The sequence below is a fragment of the Falco punctatus genome (genome assembly GCF_963210335.1).
Source record: "Falco punctatus genome assembly, chromosome: 1".
Lineage (NCBI taxonomy): Eukaryota > Metazoa > Chordata > Aves > Falconiformes > Falconidae > Falco > Falco punctatus.
The window spans coordinates 56,534,197-56,553,471 of NC_137580.1; the positions used below are offsets into that span (position 1 = coordinate 56,534,197).

At 41.0% G+C, this 19,275-nt stretch overlaps 1 protein-coding gene across 3 annotated transcripts in view; it reads right to left on the reverse strand.

Annotated features, from left to right (window-relative positions):
• Window positions 1-19,275, reverse strand: part of GABRA2 (gamma-aminobutyric acid type A receptor subunit alpha2) — a 90,712-nt gene that overhangs the window by 56,202 nt on the left and 15,235 nt on the right. For 2 of the 3 annotated variants that reach the window (XM_080404023.1, XM_080404022.1), the window contains exons 2-4: window positions 8,030-17,354; window positions 7,274-7,362; window positions 4,577-4,692 (exon numbers count right to left, since the gene is read on the reverse strand). In XM_080404023.1, the coding sequence (XP_080260149.1) occupies window positions 4,577-4,692; window positions 7,274-7,362; window positions 8,030-8,728 (904 nt within the window). In that variant the 5' untranslated portion in view covers window positions 8,729-17,354. The other variant, XM_080404024.1, reaches the window with a different exon arrangement.

Here is a 19,275-nt window from a genome sequence, read left to right on the forward strand (position 1 = left end):
CATGGCCTTGTTTCCTGGCAACTGAAGACATACAACTGATAAACACACAGACACAAATATATATATAGCTCTTCTGATCTGGGGGAAGAAAAAGAAGTTTTCTGCGAAAAAATGTTTTTTCCCTTTTAGCTCATATTGATGAGCACATCATACAATCTTTAATTCACAGAGTCTAATACTCTCCACTACTACACTGATCCTATGCAACGATATATACACTGCTGCAAAGATGAATGATCATACCCGCAAGTATTCATTGCTCACCATCTCTGATAGTAACAATCAGCCATAATACTTCTCAGTTCTCTTCAGTTTTCCTGCTAAATTTATGTACAAGATGTTGGGGGGAAAAAAGGCTATGGTCCATCTGTAAGCAAAATGCAATGGGGATTCTTGTTTAAAGCAATATGAACATCTGAAAGTCACCTTGCAGCAGAGACGGATCCTTCAAAATGGAACCACAGCAGCACTTACTTTTCACCTACCCGATGCCTGGTTTACCTCGGTTTCTTTAATAACCAACATTCACCATTTTGGTTACAATGAGAATGCCCCTCCTGAAGCTGGTGAGACTGACCACAGTTTGTGGAAAGATCCTCAAATTGTGCCAATTTGCATAGCTCTTTTCAATGTCAATATGGCAGTTGAAAATCTGGCCTTCAGGCTATGAAGTCCACTCCTCTGTCCTTCAATTTCTCTTTGTTGTTTATATTTTATATAGCCTTGTACTCAATTATATTTTATAGATTTGCAGGAGAACAGATAGAAGTTCTATAGCTGCTGGAAATGACCAATTTCAAATATGAGAAAGCAGAGCAGGCTGAATAGCTTATGGAGATGGTAAGATAACTGAAGTATCCAACATGATATCAAAATCCTACCACCATCTCCATTCCTTCTCCCTTCCTTCCTCTTTTTCATCTTTAAAAAAAGCTAGCATTTTAGCAAATATGTATGTTTTTACGGATACACCTAATCCACAAGAATATCAACATATTAAAAGAGGGGATTGCCTTAATCTTTGTCCCTTTTTCCTTTAACCATGTCTGTCCATGGGGCAGAGGAAAGCAGACAGAGCAGACAGATAATCACTTCCAGATTCGAATGCAGCTGTATCTCTGCTTCAACCTTCTGTTGTCTCATTATTTCAAGATCTAAATTCTCTTTTGGTCCCTTGTTTAGTTTAATGTCCATTGTTTTGTGGATTTCTTTTTCTATGTGCTAATAAAAATCAAAGGATTTATGGAAAAGTGCTACCCTAAAGTATCTTGCAAACATTACAGCAAATAAATAGAAGAAAACACCTTTATGATTTTGAAGAAAATCATAAACAAATCAAACTCCTCATGACTTGCCATTTGCATGGCTGTATTTCATACAAATTAGTGTTAATGACACGCAGAATTTGTTTTGAAAGGGAACTTGTAACTTATTTTTGTGTCTAGACAGAAATGGCATGGAGTGTTTGGGTAAAATAGTTCATGTCAGAACTGAAAGTGCAGTCAAGAGTGTTCCAGCTGCAGTCCTGTGCTTAGCATAAAATGAGTACAGAGAAAAATTTCTCTCCCCTTGAATACCCTCAAGCCTATCCATATCAACACGGTAGCTCTGGGTATTATCTAAGTCATATGAGATGTCTCTGGCTGCAGGGGACAGTGCAGTGTCTTCTTTTCCCTGCCCACACCCATTTTGCAGGCTATTTCATCACTATAGTGTTCATACATCATTCAAGGATCCCAGCTGCTAGGGCAGCCAATAGCCAACAGCCAAAACCTGTTTATACAACAGAGCTGCCTCACCAGTGATAGCTAAAGCTGCCTTAACAGTCTACAGAAAATAGTATTCGGTTTTGAAGTGTATAGATGTATCAGTGAAGGATCAAATTACATACTGTAAGTACTAACACCAAGCCTCTTAGCAAAATCAATTCTAAATATATCCCTAAATTCAAGAATTAATTCCCAAACAGCTAATTACTTAGTTGAATTTATTTACGGTCTTTGAAGAAGCCCATATCTTTCCATTTTGCTGGTCAATAACTAGCTAAAATGCCAGTGTTAAGCTACCACTTTTCATTATTACGAACATTTTTGAGATTAATAATTCTTTATAATGAGCTGAATTTTTGCTGCAAGACATCTCTGAAAAAGTCTTTCACAACAGGTGAAAGTGGGCTGGTGAACAACTCTTGCTTTCAGGAGGCTTTAAAAGAATCCATCTCAAACCCTGGACTGTTTCTGCTGTAGCACATTAGGCCAGACTGGGATCTCAGTCACAGTAGTGCAGCAGGATAACACAAGCTGCTATGCCAAAGTAAATGCTCTACTGCTTTCAACTGAATTATTTCAGATTCATATAAATGCAAGTGGAAGAGAACTAGTATATTAAATTAATGACATCTGGCATGGTTAAAATGCAGTAATCATGCAAAAACACTTTTAGAAACTATGAGGTCTCACTAGGTACATAGTGTTTTTAAAAATATTAATTATTTCCACTTTTCATTTCAGAGTACAGGTTAAGAGAGAAACAGGAATAAAGTGCTGCAAAATCCTGAAATATGAAACTCCATAATTACTAAGCACTATGTACAAAAGCATTGTTCAGTGTATTTCATATCATGGATTATCACAACTGGCTTTTACAAATGTTCTTTTAAACTATAAGAATCAGTCCATCCACAAATAAAGTATTCTTGCAGATTAAGATTAAAGTATCATGAATCATCACGCTTTAATATGCATGACACAGTTTCATTTCACACACGTTCTGCATGGGTTGATTGCCATGTATGCCAATATCAAACAGATGTTAATCCTTTAATTTTTTTGTTCCCAAAGTATATTTTAATTACCTAAGAGCAGGGGGGGGGGGGGGGGGGGGGAGGAGGTATTTTGAAGTATATTTATGGAACATCTAAAATAAAAATCTGCTTGAAAATTAATTTTTAAAATTCATGTTTTTAACAATATCAATTTTAGCATTAAAAAGAATGCATGATATGCAAAGGAACTGCAGACTGTTCTCATTAAATGACATTCTTTTTTGTAAAAAATAAAAGATTTTTTCATTATTTTTCTAATTAAAAAACATAATTTTAAAAGCCCTGCCAAATAAATATGAGCTTTGTGATACGAAATGTTTCTGCAAGTCACCTGTTAGGCATTACATGTTTATACTATGTCTAAGTTCTTACATTTGGGTATGTTGCAAAGAAATCAAATCTCCATGTAAAACATCACTATATGAATTCTTACATCAGCAGTGCTGTATGTCTCATTTTATGGATTATCTAAATTTAAAAGTCCTTAAATATAAAATATTTCACAAGTCTCCACAGTACAGAGGCCAGAAATGGAAACTAAAAGATATCCTACGTTAAGATTAATGCGTAACAAGAAAGCTGTTTCCAGCCAGTGCCAGCTCCCACTTTATGCTGTGTCAGATGCAAGCCAAGATTCTCCAGAACCAGAACAGCACCAGAGCCACAAGTCAGGGTGGAAAAGTGTTGGCTAAAACCTGTGAGCTTTAACTAATTCCTAATTTGATCAGAGTTGTTAGGTCCCATGGAAGTTAGAGCGGGTCTCTAGCTTTGAGCCTGACGTTACTGAAATCAACAGGAACAGGAATGGCTCCCAGGGATTTGGCAGTGGAATAGTTTCAGCAAGCTGCAAGAGTCTCCAGGTTGAAAATTACCACTACCAAAACTGTTATGAATAATAATAATAGTAACAGGTTTATATTAGATAGATAAATATTTACATTAGGTAGTATAAATAGCAGATAAACAATAATAGTAAAGAAATATTATAAAAACCAAGATATTCTACCCCTCCCCGTACCATAGAGATCTTTTTGCACAGTAATACTTCCAATACCAAACAAATTGTTTAAATTTCTTGCTTACATACTCACATGAGCTGGCATACAGCTTTAAAATGAAAATGTGAACTGACATTTTGAAAAATAACTGGCAGTCATGGCACAAAAGTGCAGTGACCCCTGTCCTCCAATATTCCTTTTATTCTTTTACTTTTTTTCAAATGCCCAAATACATGCAAGGTACCAGAAACGAAATGCTAATTACCAGTGAAACCCTAATTCCAAGGAAATAAAAAATAAAACATTTCTATTGAATTTACTGGGACAAGGAATGAATCTAATATGTGTACTTTACACACACCACACGGAACACTTGTGCAGATTTCTGAAAATATACACTCATCGCATTGCAGGGAATCAACTCTGCATTCCTTCTTCAACCAAAATTCCCTGACTGGAATAACAGCTTTAGATGTTATTTTTGTTCTCATTCTGGTTTACTATGTTAAATCACCAGATATTTTTTTTCCTTTTACTTAAGATAAATGTGTGAAAGTGCCTCCTTTCCATTCATAGATGTTATCTTCCTCAAACTTCAAATGATTCAGCTGGGTGAATATAGAGTTATAAATAATTTATCAAGATACATACCAATAGCTGGGGGGGGCGGAGAACCCTGAAGGAAGAATATCACTGCATAAAATCTGAACATTAAAACTGTTTTTAAAAATCAATCTTTAATAGGTTTTATTACCTCCTAATCCAGGTCTGAGACGATTATCATAACCATCCAGAAGTCTGTCTAGAATTCTTGTAAAGATGGTGATGTTATTCTTAGCTTCGTCTTCCAGGGAGTCAGCCAGCACTGATCTAAATGGACATTTTACATTTTAGAAAGTGCTAGATGTGTTTTAATGTACACTCAGCATGCAGTTTTTGCAGGCTGGCCTCCAATATTTAACTTGCTGCCCTCTAACAGGAAGGGTGTAGTTAAGAGTATATGAATACACAATGTATGTATATATATATATATATATATGTGTATATATATATATATATATATATATATATAAAACAAGTTCAGAAAAATAAGAGTCGACAACATACTATTTAAAATTTCCAGGAAGTCGTTTTCCATTAGCCTCTACTTCTAGTCAACATTGCATCACCGTGAATGCTACTTCAAGCTTCACTAACACATTTGGCTGTGCAGGTGCAAAAGCCTAAAAGACCTTCCCAAGCCTCGGTGGCATGTCACCCCGGACTGGTAACACCGGGGTTCCCACACACAAACCTTCCTCCTTCCAGCTCTATCCTAGCTGTCCTCACCTAGAGTATACTCTACCTCTGGATAAATCCTGTGGATATGCTTCCACCCAATGGTCATGTAATGTACATGACCAGAAGAACTAACATGAGGGAAAACTCCAGCGATCATGCTCAGGGAGTCCTCTGATGTCAGTATTTTGTGGGTGGGAACAACGATGCTGACTAGCAAGCTGCAGGATAGCAGTGGATAGCCTTCATGGCTCTAAAATGCTATTTTTTTAACAAAACAACAAGAAGAAAAAAATCATAAATGGAGTGTCAAGAAGAATGTATTGATCGTCGATTGTTTCAAACTTCCCCAATGAAGAGAGAGATGTTACAGCCTTTGTGGGTCATATCTCTGTGGAAAACACCAGGGTCTGGAACATGAATCAGCTGTGGTGCTGAACAGCCCTCCCAGACCTGGACACGGAGCCCAAAGGTTTTGTGTACCAGGGGAACGCTCCCATGCAGCAAGCCTCACACATGAAGATGTGACTGTGAAAAATGTTAAGCACCATGCGTGTAAAATGTATGAGCTCACCAGTCTTACCTACTTAACACTGGAATACTTGAGCATCGAGGAAGTAAAGCATCATATGCTGCACACATTATCTTTTATACCTTTTTCAGCCGTCTACATTTTTAACTTGAAATGTTTGAGTGTTTATCATCTCTAACGGAACTACTACTCAAGGCAATCTGAATACCAAAAAAACCCGAGCATATTTTCTCCAAACCAAATTTGTCTCCAAAAGTAGATTTGGGTGACATTTTCTCTAAAGCAAGCAATAAAATGATTAAAGACAGGGCTTATTCTTGGTTCCCCATTCAACATCATGGAGGAAGTATTTAAATGTAAATCATTGCAGTTGGTGCTTTCCATCACACAAACCATAGAATCGACCACAATCAGATAACTTCTAAAGAACATACCAAAATGTTATGCGTGATTTTACTGATGTGTGAGTTTTTTCTTAATTTTAATTACTGGATGTTTCATTTTTTATTTTTAAAACTGTATTTCTGTACTGTAAGTCTCTGCCATTTTTTGAGCTTCTTTTTGAGATACAACAGTTTTTTTTGAACTTAAGATACCACTAAAAAATTAGACCATGCAATTTTATCAAATTAGGGTCAAATCCTGAAAATTTTACTCAGGCAGAAACTCCTTAATTACACATGTAGTCTCTTTGACGTCAGTGAGATTACTTGCTTGAGTAGGGTTTGCAGGATCTGGCCCACTGTGACTCAACTAATACTGCACCATATTTAGCCATAAAGTGAAATAGGAAATGTAGTTTCAGAAAATATTTTGTTCATTAGGAAATAGACCAAAATAAATGCAGACTTTTTAAATCATAGGAAACTTGCATTATTTAGCTTACGACCCTTACCATTTTAGGATAAGACCTACTGCAGCCAGAGCCAAAGCAAGTAAACCGAAGTTACAAACTACAATTAGTTGCACATTTAGGGGCTGTGAGCAACACAAAACTATTTCGTGATTAAAATTACTTTCTTTTGAACCCTGACTTTAGAAATGGAGAACTTTAAACAACATAAGAAAAGTTGATTAATAAATTAGGCTATTGTTTTATTATATGTGATTGTGAAGTTGTATGCTATCTCCACCTAGAGGTTTAAAGCTTAAGTATCGTTTTGAATTCTGTTATGTTGATCAAAAAAAAAGACCCCCCCAAAAAGAAAGAAAAAAAAAGACATGCCCATATTAAAAAAAAACATGCGAGCATTATTTTAGAGACTGTGATTTGCTGTTTGACTTCACGATAATCTAATTCTCCATCTTAACTGTTCTGTATGTCACAGAATCATAGCGATACAGTAAGTCCAATGATTTAAGATCCAGCAAGGCATTTAAGGGAATTATATTTTAATGGTGAAATAAAGCATCAATGCACAAACTGTTGAAGGACAAGAGATTAGGCTTATACGGCCCCTAGCCTTCCCTTGTACCGCATCTGCTCTGGCAACTATGTAATCCTGCACTCAAACAGCTGAGAAAGACTGGTTTTATGACATTACTACACACTACACTTTTATAACCCCTCACACAGGCTCACCCTCAGCAGACCGCGACATCCACGTTTGCAGGGAACAACAAAACTAACCATCCCCTCACCTTGTTGGGAGCCACACCAATACAACGAGAAGGACCAACTGCATCTCGGAGAGCGCCAGCTTCCTCTTCATCGCCGCTCTTCGCAAGACCTAACCGCGCAAGAAAAACACAAGCCGCTCTCAGCCACGGCCGGTCTCCAGCGAGCAGTGCCTTCAACTTCACCCGAGGGGAAAGATGCCGCTCCGGTGGGGGAAGGAAACCGCCGGCTTCCCGCAGCACTTTTCGCTACTAGCAACTTATTGTATTTCCATCTTTCCCAACGATCCTGCTCTGTGCAGAGAGGCAACGTATGATCAAACGTGGCATGTGAGCAGACGCATCAGACGCTTCCCTTTTCCGTAAGCTGAAAGCCCCGAGACGAAAAGGAACAAAAAAAAGCCGTACGTGTAAAGAGGCCGGGGTTTAACCATCCCTCGCCTCGCTACGGCACGCCGCAGCCGGGGGGGCGGGCGGGAGTCATGCCATTCGCGGGGGCTCGGTGCGGGACCGCGGGCGAGCCGCCCCCCGCCGCCGCCGAGCGCCCGGCACGTTTGACAGCCGTTCGGTACAACACCGCCGGCGGCCGCCGCGGCAGGGGGTACGGGAGGGGGAGGGGGATGGGGGGGGGGGGGGGGGGGCGACGGGAACCCCCGCAGGGCGACAAGTTGCGGACCGCAGCAGCGCCCTGCCACGGGCAGGCGCTGCCCCCGCCCGCGAGGGGCCGACGCCGCCGGCCCTGCGCTGCCCGCGGCGGGCGGGGACCCCCGGGGACCCTACCTGGGAGCGGCGGGCGGCCGGGGCGGGGAGGGGCGGGCGGGGGGAGGGAGGGCGCCGGCGGCGAGCGGGGCAGGAGGCGGCGGGGAGCGCGGGGCGGCGGCGGGCGCGGGCAGGACGGAGCGGCTCCCGAGCGGCGGGCGCGCGCGCGCGGGTGTGCCTGGGCGCGCGGGAGGCGGCGGGCAGCGCGCGTGCCGGTGCCGGGGCGCGGAGGCGGCGGCGGCGGCGGCGGCGGCGGCGGGGGGGGGGGCGGCTCCGCGGGCTCGGGGCAGCGGGGCGGGGCGGGGCCGGCGCTGCCCGCGGTGCGGTGCGGTGCGGTGCAGCGGGCGGGCAGGGCAGGGCGCCTCGCCTCGCCCCGCTGAACGGCGGCTGCCGCCAGAGCGGCTTGCGCGGCCTCGCAGCCTGCGCGGAGCGGGCGGGCGCTTCGCCGGCGCGACAACCATTAACGGGGCGAACAGCGGCCCCCGGCACGATCACCCACGTTGGCCGCGGCCCCTCCGCAGCCTTCGAACCAGCTCTTGTCAAGTCCGTGCTTGAGGACATCGTCTCGCCGGCCGCCCCCCGCCCCGCCCCGCCGAGGGGATGAACCACCGCCGGTGCCCGGCTCCCACCCGCGCTCCCGGGCTGCCTCATTAATATTCCTTTCCCACTTGCCCATTGCCACAGCCTAATTGAAATGCAGGGAGAAGAAAAGTCTGCCATTTAAAGTGAGCTCAGGATGCAGGCAGCCAAGGAAACAAACCTTGCTTTTTCGCTCCACTTGCATTACTTTCTGTTGTATCTTCCACGTTGCCCTTCTTTCTCAGACGCAGTCCTTCCCTGGGAGAAACTGGACTGCTGCTGGGATTCATTCCCATTGATTTTAGGTTTTCCAGCGCAAGTAGATCAGGACAGGCTTGATAATTAAAGATAAGGGTTTATATTTAGTGTACCCTCATTTATTGTTAACTCAGAAATAATTAAATAACACCGGCAATAACGTTGCAGTCTTCTATCATTTTTTTTTTCCCTAAACCAATCTCCATTAATCTCCTTTCCTTTTGATCTGTTAATTGCCAAAACCACAGCTCTCATTATCCTCTTAACACCACTGGCCCACCTGTTCAATGCGTGTTGACTGAAGTTGTGTTGCTGAAGTTTGCTTCTGAATCATTACTGGTTCCAAAGTGAATGTGGGAAGCTGGACACACTGACACTGTGGGGGAAAAAAAGAAGAGGAGAAAAAAAAGTAGAAAAAGTATTTGCTTCAGTTACGATAGCACCCACTACAAACATTGGGGGATTCTTTTTCCTGCTCCCCTTCTGCTGTTTTTCCTTTGTTTCCTGCTTCCTAGCTGTTTCTGCTTGGCAGTTGAGGTCTCCTTGTTTTCCTTATCCTTTAGTGGCTTAATGGCTCCACAGCAGAGCATGAGGGATGAAAGAAGGAAGGAAAGTGCTTGGGCTGCAAGGCAATTTGTTACTTCAACTTTGAGATATTTCATAACTTGCGGTGAGACTGGGAAGAGAGAGTGAACAAGCTGGGTTTCTTTATTTTTAAATAACCGGTAAAATGAAAGCCCAAACTGTGGGAAATTATGTAAGTGCAACAACTGAAATCCAAAAAATACTCATTCAGCAGGCGTCCAACCCTGGCCATGTAAGGAACAAGGCCCTTGTCTTTTCCTATCCAGATGTGAAAATGTGCTCTGCTCACAGTTCTTCATTATCTGATCAGTTAAGCATATATGATGCATCTAAGGTCTTCTTTGGATCTGCCTGTAAGTCCCCACATATTAGGAATTAGCAACTGATACTAAAGGCAGAATCCACCCTCACAGTAAAGAAAACAAGTTTTAACTATTTGTCCTAAGACACGGTGGCTTCACAAAGATGCAGAAAAAAAAAAAGAAAAGTATTAGAAGTCAAGAGCCTCTGTTCTTTATTCTTATGTGAAATACATTACATAATAGAAGCAGAACAACTTTTTTCCACAGGTGTTTGTGGCAGTCCTTCCCAAAAGACACTTCAAGTAACCACAATACCGAAACCATAATCTAATCTTTGTATGTGAGTTGCATCAAAAAGAAAGTAAACCACATTTGTTAAGAAAAGCAGTTACAGTGGCTCTTCATTGCTGTGACAGAATATTGTCTTTCTTCAAAAGCCACATGGGGTAGGTATGTATTTATGAGTTTGCGCTCAAAGCCTTCCCCCAGAAAAACATGCTGGCTTTTAGGCTCCAATCACAACTATTACCTGTGACGTTCTTCGAGATTTACCATAGCTTCATGTGTTGAAGTCACACTTCAGAGAAACCACATACCTTGAAAATACCAGAAACTTGAAAATAACACCCCATTCCAGGCAAGATGGACAGCCCTGTGGGGCATCCCAAGTCACAGGGAAGCTGAGTACAGATCAGAGGCAACGTAATTACTGCCAGAGAGAAGGTTCTTTATGCTAGTCCCACAAGCTTCTGACCCATACTGCTGAGGAACTGGAAGACATTCAAGGATGAAAGTGTGGTATTGCTGGGGTTTTATTGTTTTGTTGGGTGACATGCAGGCAGAGCTCACGAACACTAGATGCATTAGCTCTTGTTGGTTAGAAACAGTGCGCTTGGGCCCATCGGGTGCATAGTCGACAGGGAACCCCCTCTTCCCTTCTGCGTTATTATTTGCGGGGTGGTGTTGAATGCAGTCATTCATTATTGAATTTCAGTTAGCTCTGAGTCATATGTGGCATCCAGCATGTCACCTGGGTTTGTGAGGCTCTCCTGAGTCCTGATGCAAGTGCCCTGGAAGGCGGGGAGCCATGCCATTGATTTGAATGGGACTTGAAACAGTCCGCTGGAAGGCAGCAGGTCTACAGATTGTTACTTTCCAAGTATAAACAATTTATTTTAATTAAAAGGCGTTATTTCTTTTCTGTTATATTTGCTTAAATATATAAATAGAATTCAAGCCGTATTTTGGTATTTTAAAATGTCTTTTTAAAAGGACCTTATAATCCTATTATTCCCCTTGCCCAGGATCTCAAAGCTCTGCACACTCTGATAGGTGGTGTTTCACAATACTTTGGTGAGATTGGAATGAATTCCTCTGTGAGGACAAATTGAATATCAGGGCAGGTATGTGACATTTCATATGCACTTCTTCCAATTTAGAGGTAATAGAATTGCAGGACAGGTGAAGCCTGGGCTAGTCATTCTCTGTACTGCAAAATACTAAATTGAATGCTTCCTTTAACATTTTGCTTAAAAGAGTGATTTAGATTATAAAGTTTCACCATCCTTCAGGCAGAATAAATTACTCAAAAACAATACCTCTGACTTTTAGCCACTAGGGATGTGGCAGTAAACATTTTCTGTCATGGACATAATCAAGTAATGCCAAACAGAACTTAACATAGTATCCTGATCTGGTGTACGTTCTGCAGTACAACACCTCCAGACAAAAATTTTGGCAGATTGAGGTAATCATTGTATACTTTGTGCTCCTTGAGACTAATCCTCACCCTTATATCTAGGCCAGCAACACTCTTAACCGTAAGCGTGAAAGCAATAATCACTGGGTTCAGTGAATTGATGCATATATGTGAAAATTGAAGTGATATATGAGAAATTTTTATCTGTGATATAGAATTGGATTTTTTTTAGTATAAAGTAAGCTTTTTATAAAAGTTTTAATCTCTAAAAAGGTATAAAACACATCCCTCAATCAATATGGTATTAATTATTGGAATTTATCCTTTCAAAATGCCTATTTACATTAATTAAATAGTTAACCACCCATGTATAAATGCAAGTGTTTGAGATAAGTAACCAAGATACAATGTCTATGTAATTTTAAATATGTATGTTATTTTATTTATGTGGATAATGACAAAATAAAAAGTTGAAGGGGGGAATTAGTTTTTGATTGAGTCAGTCCCTGGAGTGGTTCATCATGCAGCCACGTGAATGCTAATCTGAGCAAAAAGAAGGGAAGAGCTGGCTCCTTTCAGAAGCAGCTCCACATTACATCCCAGTGAATGATGATGGAAATAAGATTTCTGTAAGAAAAGAAGTCACCAACTTCCTACAAGATTTTGCCCTTAATCTCTCAGAGAAGTTATTTTGAAATGCACCGTTCAATCATAGGTGCTAGTACAATAAACAAGAAAGCAAGAAAAATCTTAACAGTCTTTTGCAGTGCCCGCTGTTGTAAGTGCCTGAGCGATCTTTAATCCTTAGGGTTTTCCATCTGTGACAGACATTCCCAGACTGGGAAGAGTTGCTGTGCTCATTCAAAAGCCCTAACTATCATACGGAATGCCTGATTGAAGAGCAGAGGTAAATGGCCAGTGGCAGCTTTATTGCAACTCTGTGTAATCATCTTTCAGTTGTTTTCTGAAGTGCACTGGGGAGTTCAGCAGAACAGGAAATTGAAATGAGCTTTTCCATCTTACTTATTGACAAGTGATTTTCTTTCCCAAGTTTATACTTCTCCCAAATCTAAACCTTAAAAAACAAGTGAGGATTTTTAGCCTTCTCCAAATACACCGAGATCTACAGAAAGAATGAGTCTTTACTATCTATCAGGAGTAGTGAGACTTGCATCATCCTTTTGGAGTAGGTCTTCCTTGAGGGGACAAACGTAAGGCAGGCAGCAGAAGGCAATGTAGCACATGCACCAGCTGGGATGGGAAAGCTCAGATAAATTGACTCATAGCTCTTGGTTTGAGTGAGAGGAAGGTGAGATCTGCTTTTATAAATGCAACATATTTCTACAGCTGCAAATTCCTCTTTTCTTTTTACATCTCTGTGGAGCTCACCTATCACAGCAGGCTGAAAGTGAGTTTACAGCAAAACAAGACCTTTGCTCTGGGCAGAGAAGACAGAATGCAGAAAATGCAAATATGTGTGAAATAATTTCATAAATATCTTTACATTTGTGTTAATTGTACAAATATGGTTTATGTTATCATTCATCTGTTTACTCGGTGATTCTTTGGAATCTGAAGATCTTTTTCATGTAAAGCAACACAAATCTGTGACATTTCATGTCCCAGGTGTCCAGCTTGGGGCAAGTAGAGCTTGTTTATTAAAGGGATAGGAACGTACAGCATTTCTGGAAATCAGAATTGCAACACAGGACTCTTTTGAGATTCCATTTGTTTGAGTATATTTTGAAGTTCAAAGACAAATCCTCTTTTATTGCTAAAATGAGATTGATATTCAGAGAAAATTTTACAGACATAGGGCCGGTTATGATCAGCCTTTTTTCCAGGAATACAAAGGAGAGACACTAGACTTCTGCCCCCTTGTGTTGCCCACAAAATTGCCATGGGCTGATTTTGCAATCTGGAAATACCAGGAATCATTCACCAATGACTGTCTTTGCTCCTGCAAAGGCATCATGTCCCCTCTTCACTAGCTAGTATTGACCATCCTAAATGATGTTTAACGCACATGAATGTATCAATGACCAATGGATTTGCCTAAGCCTCAAGGCCTCAGACATCTTCTGAGGGGATGTGCTTCTCCATCTTTTTCCCCCACCAAAACACAGTCTGTAGGCAGATGACACAACTAAGTAGTGATAGTTCTATGTCTAAAATATTTAATTAATTAGTTAAATTCTGCTTCTGGAGATTCATTAGCATGAAAGATTAGTAAAAACAAGTAGAAAGTCAGATGGAATATAGTATGACAAGCAAAGGGATTACTGAGGGATGAGTTTTCCAAACTGGTATAAAAGGTACTTTCTTTTGTGAACAAGCACAAGTCACTCTAGAACAAAAAGCACAATACAGACCTTCGGATTGCCTGAAAACTGCTGAAATGGACAGTTCTGTCAGTGACAGGTTTTGAGCAGAAAAATATCAGGTTTGGGGTTTTTTTTTTGATTCCTACTAAGACGGCATTGAAATTTCGAATTTAAAAACAAAAACAAAAAAAAAAAGAAAGAATGTTTTTTCTGAAGGCCTGATAAAATATTTCAGCCTTTGCCCTAATTTCAGTGCTGCTTAAAAGAATGGCCAGAATTCATTTAGCAGTCTGTTCAATAACTGCTCCTAGTCAGGAAAGCTTTTGTTGCTGATCCAAGATTACCTTATCTTGGGTGGCAAAAAAATCTGCATGTTAAAAATTATTCTGCCTCCCAGGACTTCAAAGAGTTTCCTCCTGTCTGTGACTAACATTAGCTAAAACACACGCAAAGGTGTTCTTCTATCACTAACAACAAATAATCCAAAGACAGTTCTAACATGAAATGTCTTGCCTAGATTCAACAAGAACAACAAAAATATCACATTGCTCCACACAGAGTCAACACAAATGTAGCTTCTTCGTCTGTGGAGTCTAGATAGTAAAATTCAGGAGCAACGGTGTTGTGCTATGTCCCATGTTTGTTAGAAAAAAATATAAACCTTGCTTACAGATGTAGGTGTAGCCTGTGACAGTTTGCTCACAATTTGCAAAAAGACTGAGCTATTTATAAACATATCTGGGTTACGTAATTGCCATTACAGTATTTATGAAAATACTATATATTTAAATACATGTAAAAGAAGAATGTAGGTTCGCTGCACACTGCAGATGACACATTATATAAGCAGGATGACAATCAAATCATAGTAAGGACATTTGTATAAACAAACTGCTAGTTTTCAGTACCTGTTCCACGTACTGCTGCTTCCTAAATTGCCCCTTTGTGCACCAGATGATTGAGAGATCAGGAAGCTTTCTAGCCAGCCAGAAGAGAACCACCTCAGCTCCAGAGGAGCTGGTTAGATCAGTTCTCAGCCAGCCCTGCTGGAGGAAGCTGAAATACCCAAGGATACACAAATCCAAAGGGCTCCTAGCACACACCTAAGCTGGCAGCATGAATCCTTCCACTACCCATCCATGCTTCAGTGCAAGAGATCTATCTTTACGTGAATGAAGGTTCTCCGCTTCATCTCTACTCACTTCTGGACACACGGGTGCCAAGCACAGCCCAGGGCCAGAGAAAAAGCATCAGCTGTCAGTCCAGCTGCCGTCCATTGCCGTGAGAAATGGGGCTGAGAGCCAGCATGAATTTGGATCCAAGAGCACTTTACAAGAAAATGCCAATGAGGACACTGTAATAGAGTCACCCAAGGAAGACCTGTACAAAGTTGCGGAGCTGAAAGGCCGTCACACAGGCTGAAAATCCCATCAGCTCTCCGAGAATTCCCTAGATTCTTTGCACAGGGTGTGGACGCTGCAGGACAGGGAATGCACAACACCTCCCCAGCTACCTTCACAGCCCGGCAGCCAGCCCCTGTGCATCAGGAACTGGCCAGAAAGGAAGACCCACTGTTTACCACGGCTGTCCACACGGCACAGCCATGGTGACATGCCACTGCTGGCTCAGCTTGGCATTCCCCCCTCCCCCTCATCCTCAGTGAGGACAGCCTGAGTACCACAAGCGAGCTGCTGTCTACACAGTGGGTGAGGAGGATCCCAAAGTTTGTCCAAAGAGTCAATTCCATCTGCAGTGCAAAAAGAGGGAAAAAACAACTGAAGAAACTTTCTATGTCCAGTATTGCCATGGGCTAAAATAAAAAAAAAAAAAATATTTGTAAATAGGTGTAAAAAGGCTTGGTTTGCCTTCCTCTCCTTTCAGACAATGAATTACCAGTGAAATAGAGGTGACCCACTAAGGGAATCCAAGGCATGCTTTCTCTTTCACTTGTGAGTCTGCAATAGTCATCCATGCTCTAAAAGGGAGAAAACTAGACTGCGTTTTAATCTTAATTGTCACAAGAAGTCAAAGCTTCCTGTAAGTGCAAAGGGATTCTTAAGGAAAAACAGAGCTGCCCTCATATCTCACTAACACAGTGAGAATGTATAAATAGTTGCACATAGCAGATAGTTTGTCTCAACACAGCATTGTACTTGTGAGCATCTGGGTACCAACTGCTTGACACGAGAGAGCAACTGAGTGGCTGCTAGCAAAATATTATCCTGCTGTCTACAAAGTCAGCACTGCATTACCCAAAAGCTCTAGTCGGTGCTATTCAAAACTGCCACACCAAAATGGGTGCCCAGGGAAAGAGTTTATTAAACATCACTAAGATTATTTGAGAAGAGAGAGTTTGTTATGTCCTTTTTAATTGGTTCTGTGGTACCTGGCTTTGTGCTTTGAACTCCTGCTGATGGTCCCTACTGTTTAACTAAGAACCTGGACAGGTCCTCACCTTGGCCTGGCCAGTCCCTGGCATGGCTGAACAAAGTTGCATGCCACATTTTGGGAACATGGTGACAGGCTCCCCCCTCTTCCTTGGTGGCTCTCCACACTATTTTCTCACTGTGCCATCTGGCTTCAGAGGCACATTGTAAGTCCCCCTTTTTTTTTTTTTTTTTTTTTTTTTTTCCTGGGAAGCCCTGAGAGATGCTATGGAGACACAGGGGCAGCTCCTTCCCCACCCTTCCTTGAGGAATGCAGTCCCACATTTGATGAAGGAAGCCTTTAGCTATCCCTGGAATTGCCACCATATCAAAAAGCAGGCATGAGCATGGCCAGAAGTCACAAACACACCAGTTAGCCAGGGCAAGATCCTCCCCAGAGCTGGCTCTCCCTAAACGCCTGAATGTGTTCTTACAGACACCAGGGGCAGAGGGGCAGTGATCTGGGATGCAAGAAGGTGGAAAGGCATAGAGAAAAAAGCGCCTTTTTTTAGTCTTATTTGCCAAGACACATATCTCCCAACTTCCAACTTCACACTCTCCACAGAATTCCCACTCCTCTCTTTGGTTTCCCATTTATTACAGGCAGCAGTTCATCAGGAACTTCATATCATCCTATCCTTGAGTATTCGTGTGTATTCTGCATTACATATTTGCCCAGCAGGATTACTTCCACAGAGAAGTGTAGCTGTCCCTTATGATTCCCAGTCACAGTTCCTCTTCAGGGAAAAAAATGTAGCTGAATGGAATCTTATTTATGTTTTGAAATTTTAAAGGACTAGCAGGGGACTGTTTGCATGAAGACCTTTCTGTTGCCCTGAGCCTAAAGACTACAGAGACCAACCTATCAAAAAACATCAACACCCTACTTGTAAAAAAAGAAAATACTCAAAGCAGTCTTCATGCACTGTTTATATGACTCTGTTAGAGACATACCTGCAGCCCAATTTGGCAGACTTGTAGCTTTCACACATTTTCACTGGAGTATTTTGGATTGCAGAGAATAGCTTTCTTCCTTGGTTTTATGTTGCTTAATCCAGCTCCTCACAAGCACCTCCAGGAAATGGGGGATATTAAATTCATTTTTTCTGCACAGCAGCAGGTCTATCTCTAGGTCAGGTATAAATACAGTGTTTCCTCAAATTCATTCTTGTCCTGTACAAAAAGAAGTGAAACAAAACAAAAAAACCAACCAACCAACCAACCAAAAAATCAAATTAATCAAGCTATCCAAAGAGACCATAAGGGATTTTTTCTTTCAGTATGTCTCTCTTATCCAACTGCCTTCCTTCTCCAGTGATTTTCTTCTCAGCTTCCTGCATTTTCTACCATTCTGTTCCCTCTTAATAAAAAAATCACAGGCTTTAAGTTGGTCCTCTGCTGAATTTGGAAAAATGAATATTTCAAAGTTAAATGTTATTCAATACTTTTAATTTAATTTTGTGTACATTATTTTAAATGGAAAATGAGTCTTTGGTGTTCCATCACTTAAAAGAAACTGAAAAAACATTCTTGCAGTGAAGAATTTTGTACTTCACTAATACACCAACAGTGTGAAAACATATCTCGGAAGGCGTGAACAGTACTTGTAAAGCCATGCAACTCTCCTTAAATGACACAACATGGTTTTATTTGGCTGAAAATGAAAGAGTAAATGTAAGTTGAACCTGGATACTGTTCCAACACATTATTTAAACAAACTCTGCTTGTTTGCAATTTTCATGACTTTATATGTTTTGTACTTCGACTCTTATAAATGTACTTTGTAAAATGTTCATCTTAATCGTATGCATCCAATTGCACATTGTTGCTATGTCTCCTCAAGTTCTTATGTATCTCTGCATTCCAGTCATCCGGCAAACTAAGCTGTATTGTTAAAATCCCAGATGATGCTCTTGACTTCCACAGGACCCATAACTCTTTCCAAGAATTTTCACTTCAGACACTGATATGAAGGTGAGTGCTTTGGATATATTTCACAGAAGAACGGCAGGGGCTAGCACATTTTTCCACCCAAATACCTGTGCCATATTTGAATGAAGCTATGCTTGAGTGAGATCATCCCTACACTGCAGTTATTTGGAAGAATAATGTAAAGAAGCTTTGATATAGCTCAGATTCTGTTGACAGTGTAGAATCTGGCAGTATGAGCAACAAAAACTACTCAATAAAATTGGTGTTTCTGAGATGTCAGGGTGAACACATGATGGGAGGTAACTTCAGCTAACCATGGCTTTACTGCTATTAATTCAGGTTTGTCTGCAGACTGGTGTATACTGCCTGTATCAAGTCCTCCTAAAAATTTTATGATGCTCATACAGTTTTTATTAAACATATTGTAAATCCAAAGTTTTGCCTATGCTCCACAATCTCTCTCCTATAGCTGTTATCTGGTGGACTATGTAGAAGAAAATTAATAAATTATTGATTTTTTTAAAAAAAGGATTTTCTACATGTATTGGCTTTGGAATAATCCTGAAGTATTATAAGATCATGGAAGGACTATTAGCATAATATATTTATACAAGGACAATATATATTTAATCAGTACTTAATGGTGATATAATAATAGGTTTCCCCATAGAGAATGACAATATGATTTTCAACTTCCTGAATTAATAATCTTGCAGAATACTGAAGACCATTATTTCACCTCACTCACATGCAGAAAGAAGAAATCTTTTTCTGTGCAAGTAAGGAAACCTCTAAAACAAATCAAAGATGTGGGCAGACAGTACAGAGAACTGATTAACTCAAGGCGAATAACCCAGGAAAATTAATGTTGAATTGGGTGTAGTTCAAAGACTTCAAGGGTAACAGTTTGAAACGCAGCATTTATGGCCTTGAGTAGTTAAAGCCTTGTGAATTACTGTATTTTCTTCAGAAGGCAGGACACATCAAAGGCAAGAGGAATAGGAAGAAATCTGTGTGTACAGTGATAAGAAAAGGAAAGGAAGAGCTCTCCTTGTATTCAGAGAAGGGGAAGATTCCTTAAGATCCTCAAAGTCTTCTCTGGAGATAGCGACTGCTACTACTGCACTACGAATAGGGTCATGGATGAAGTGAGATTGTTGAA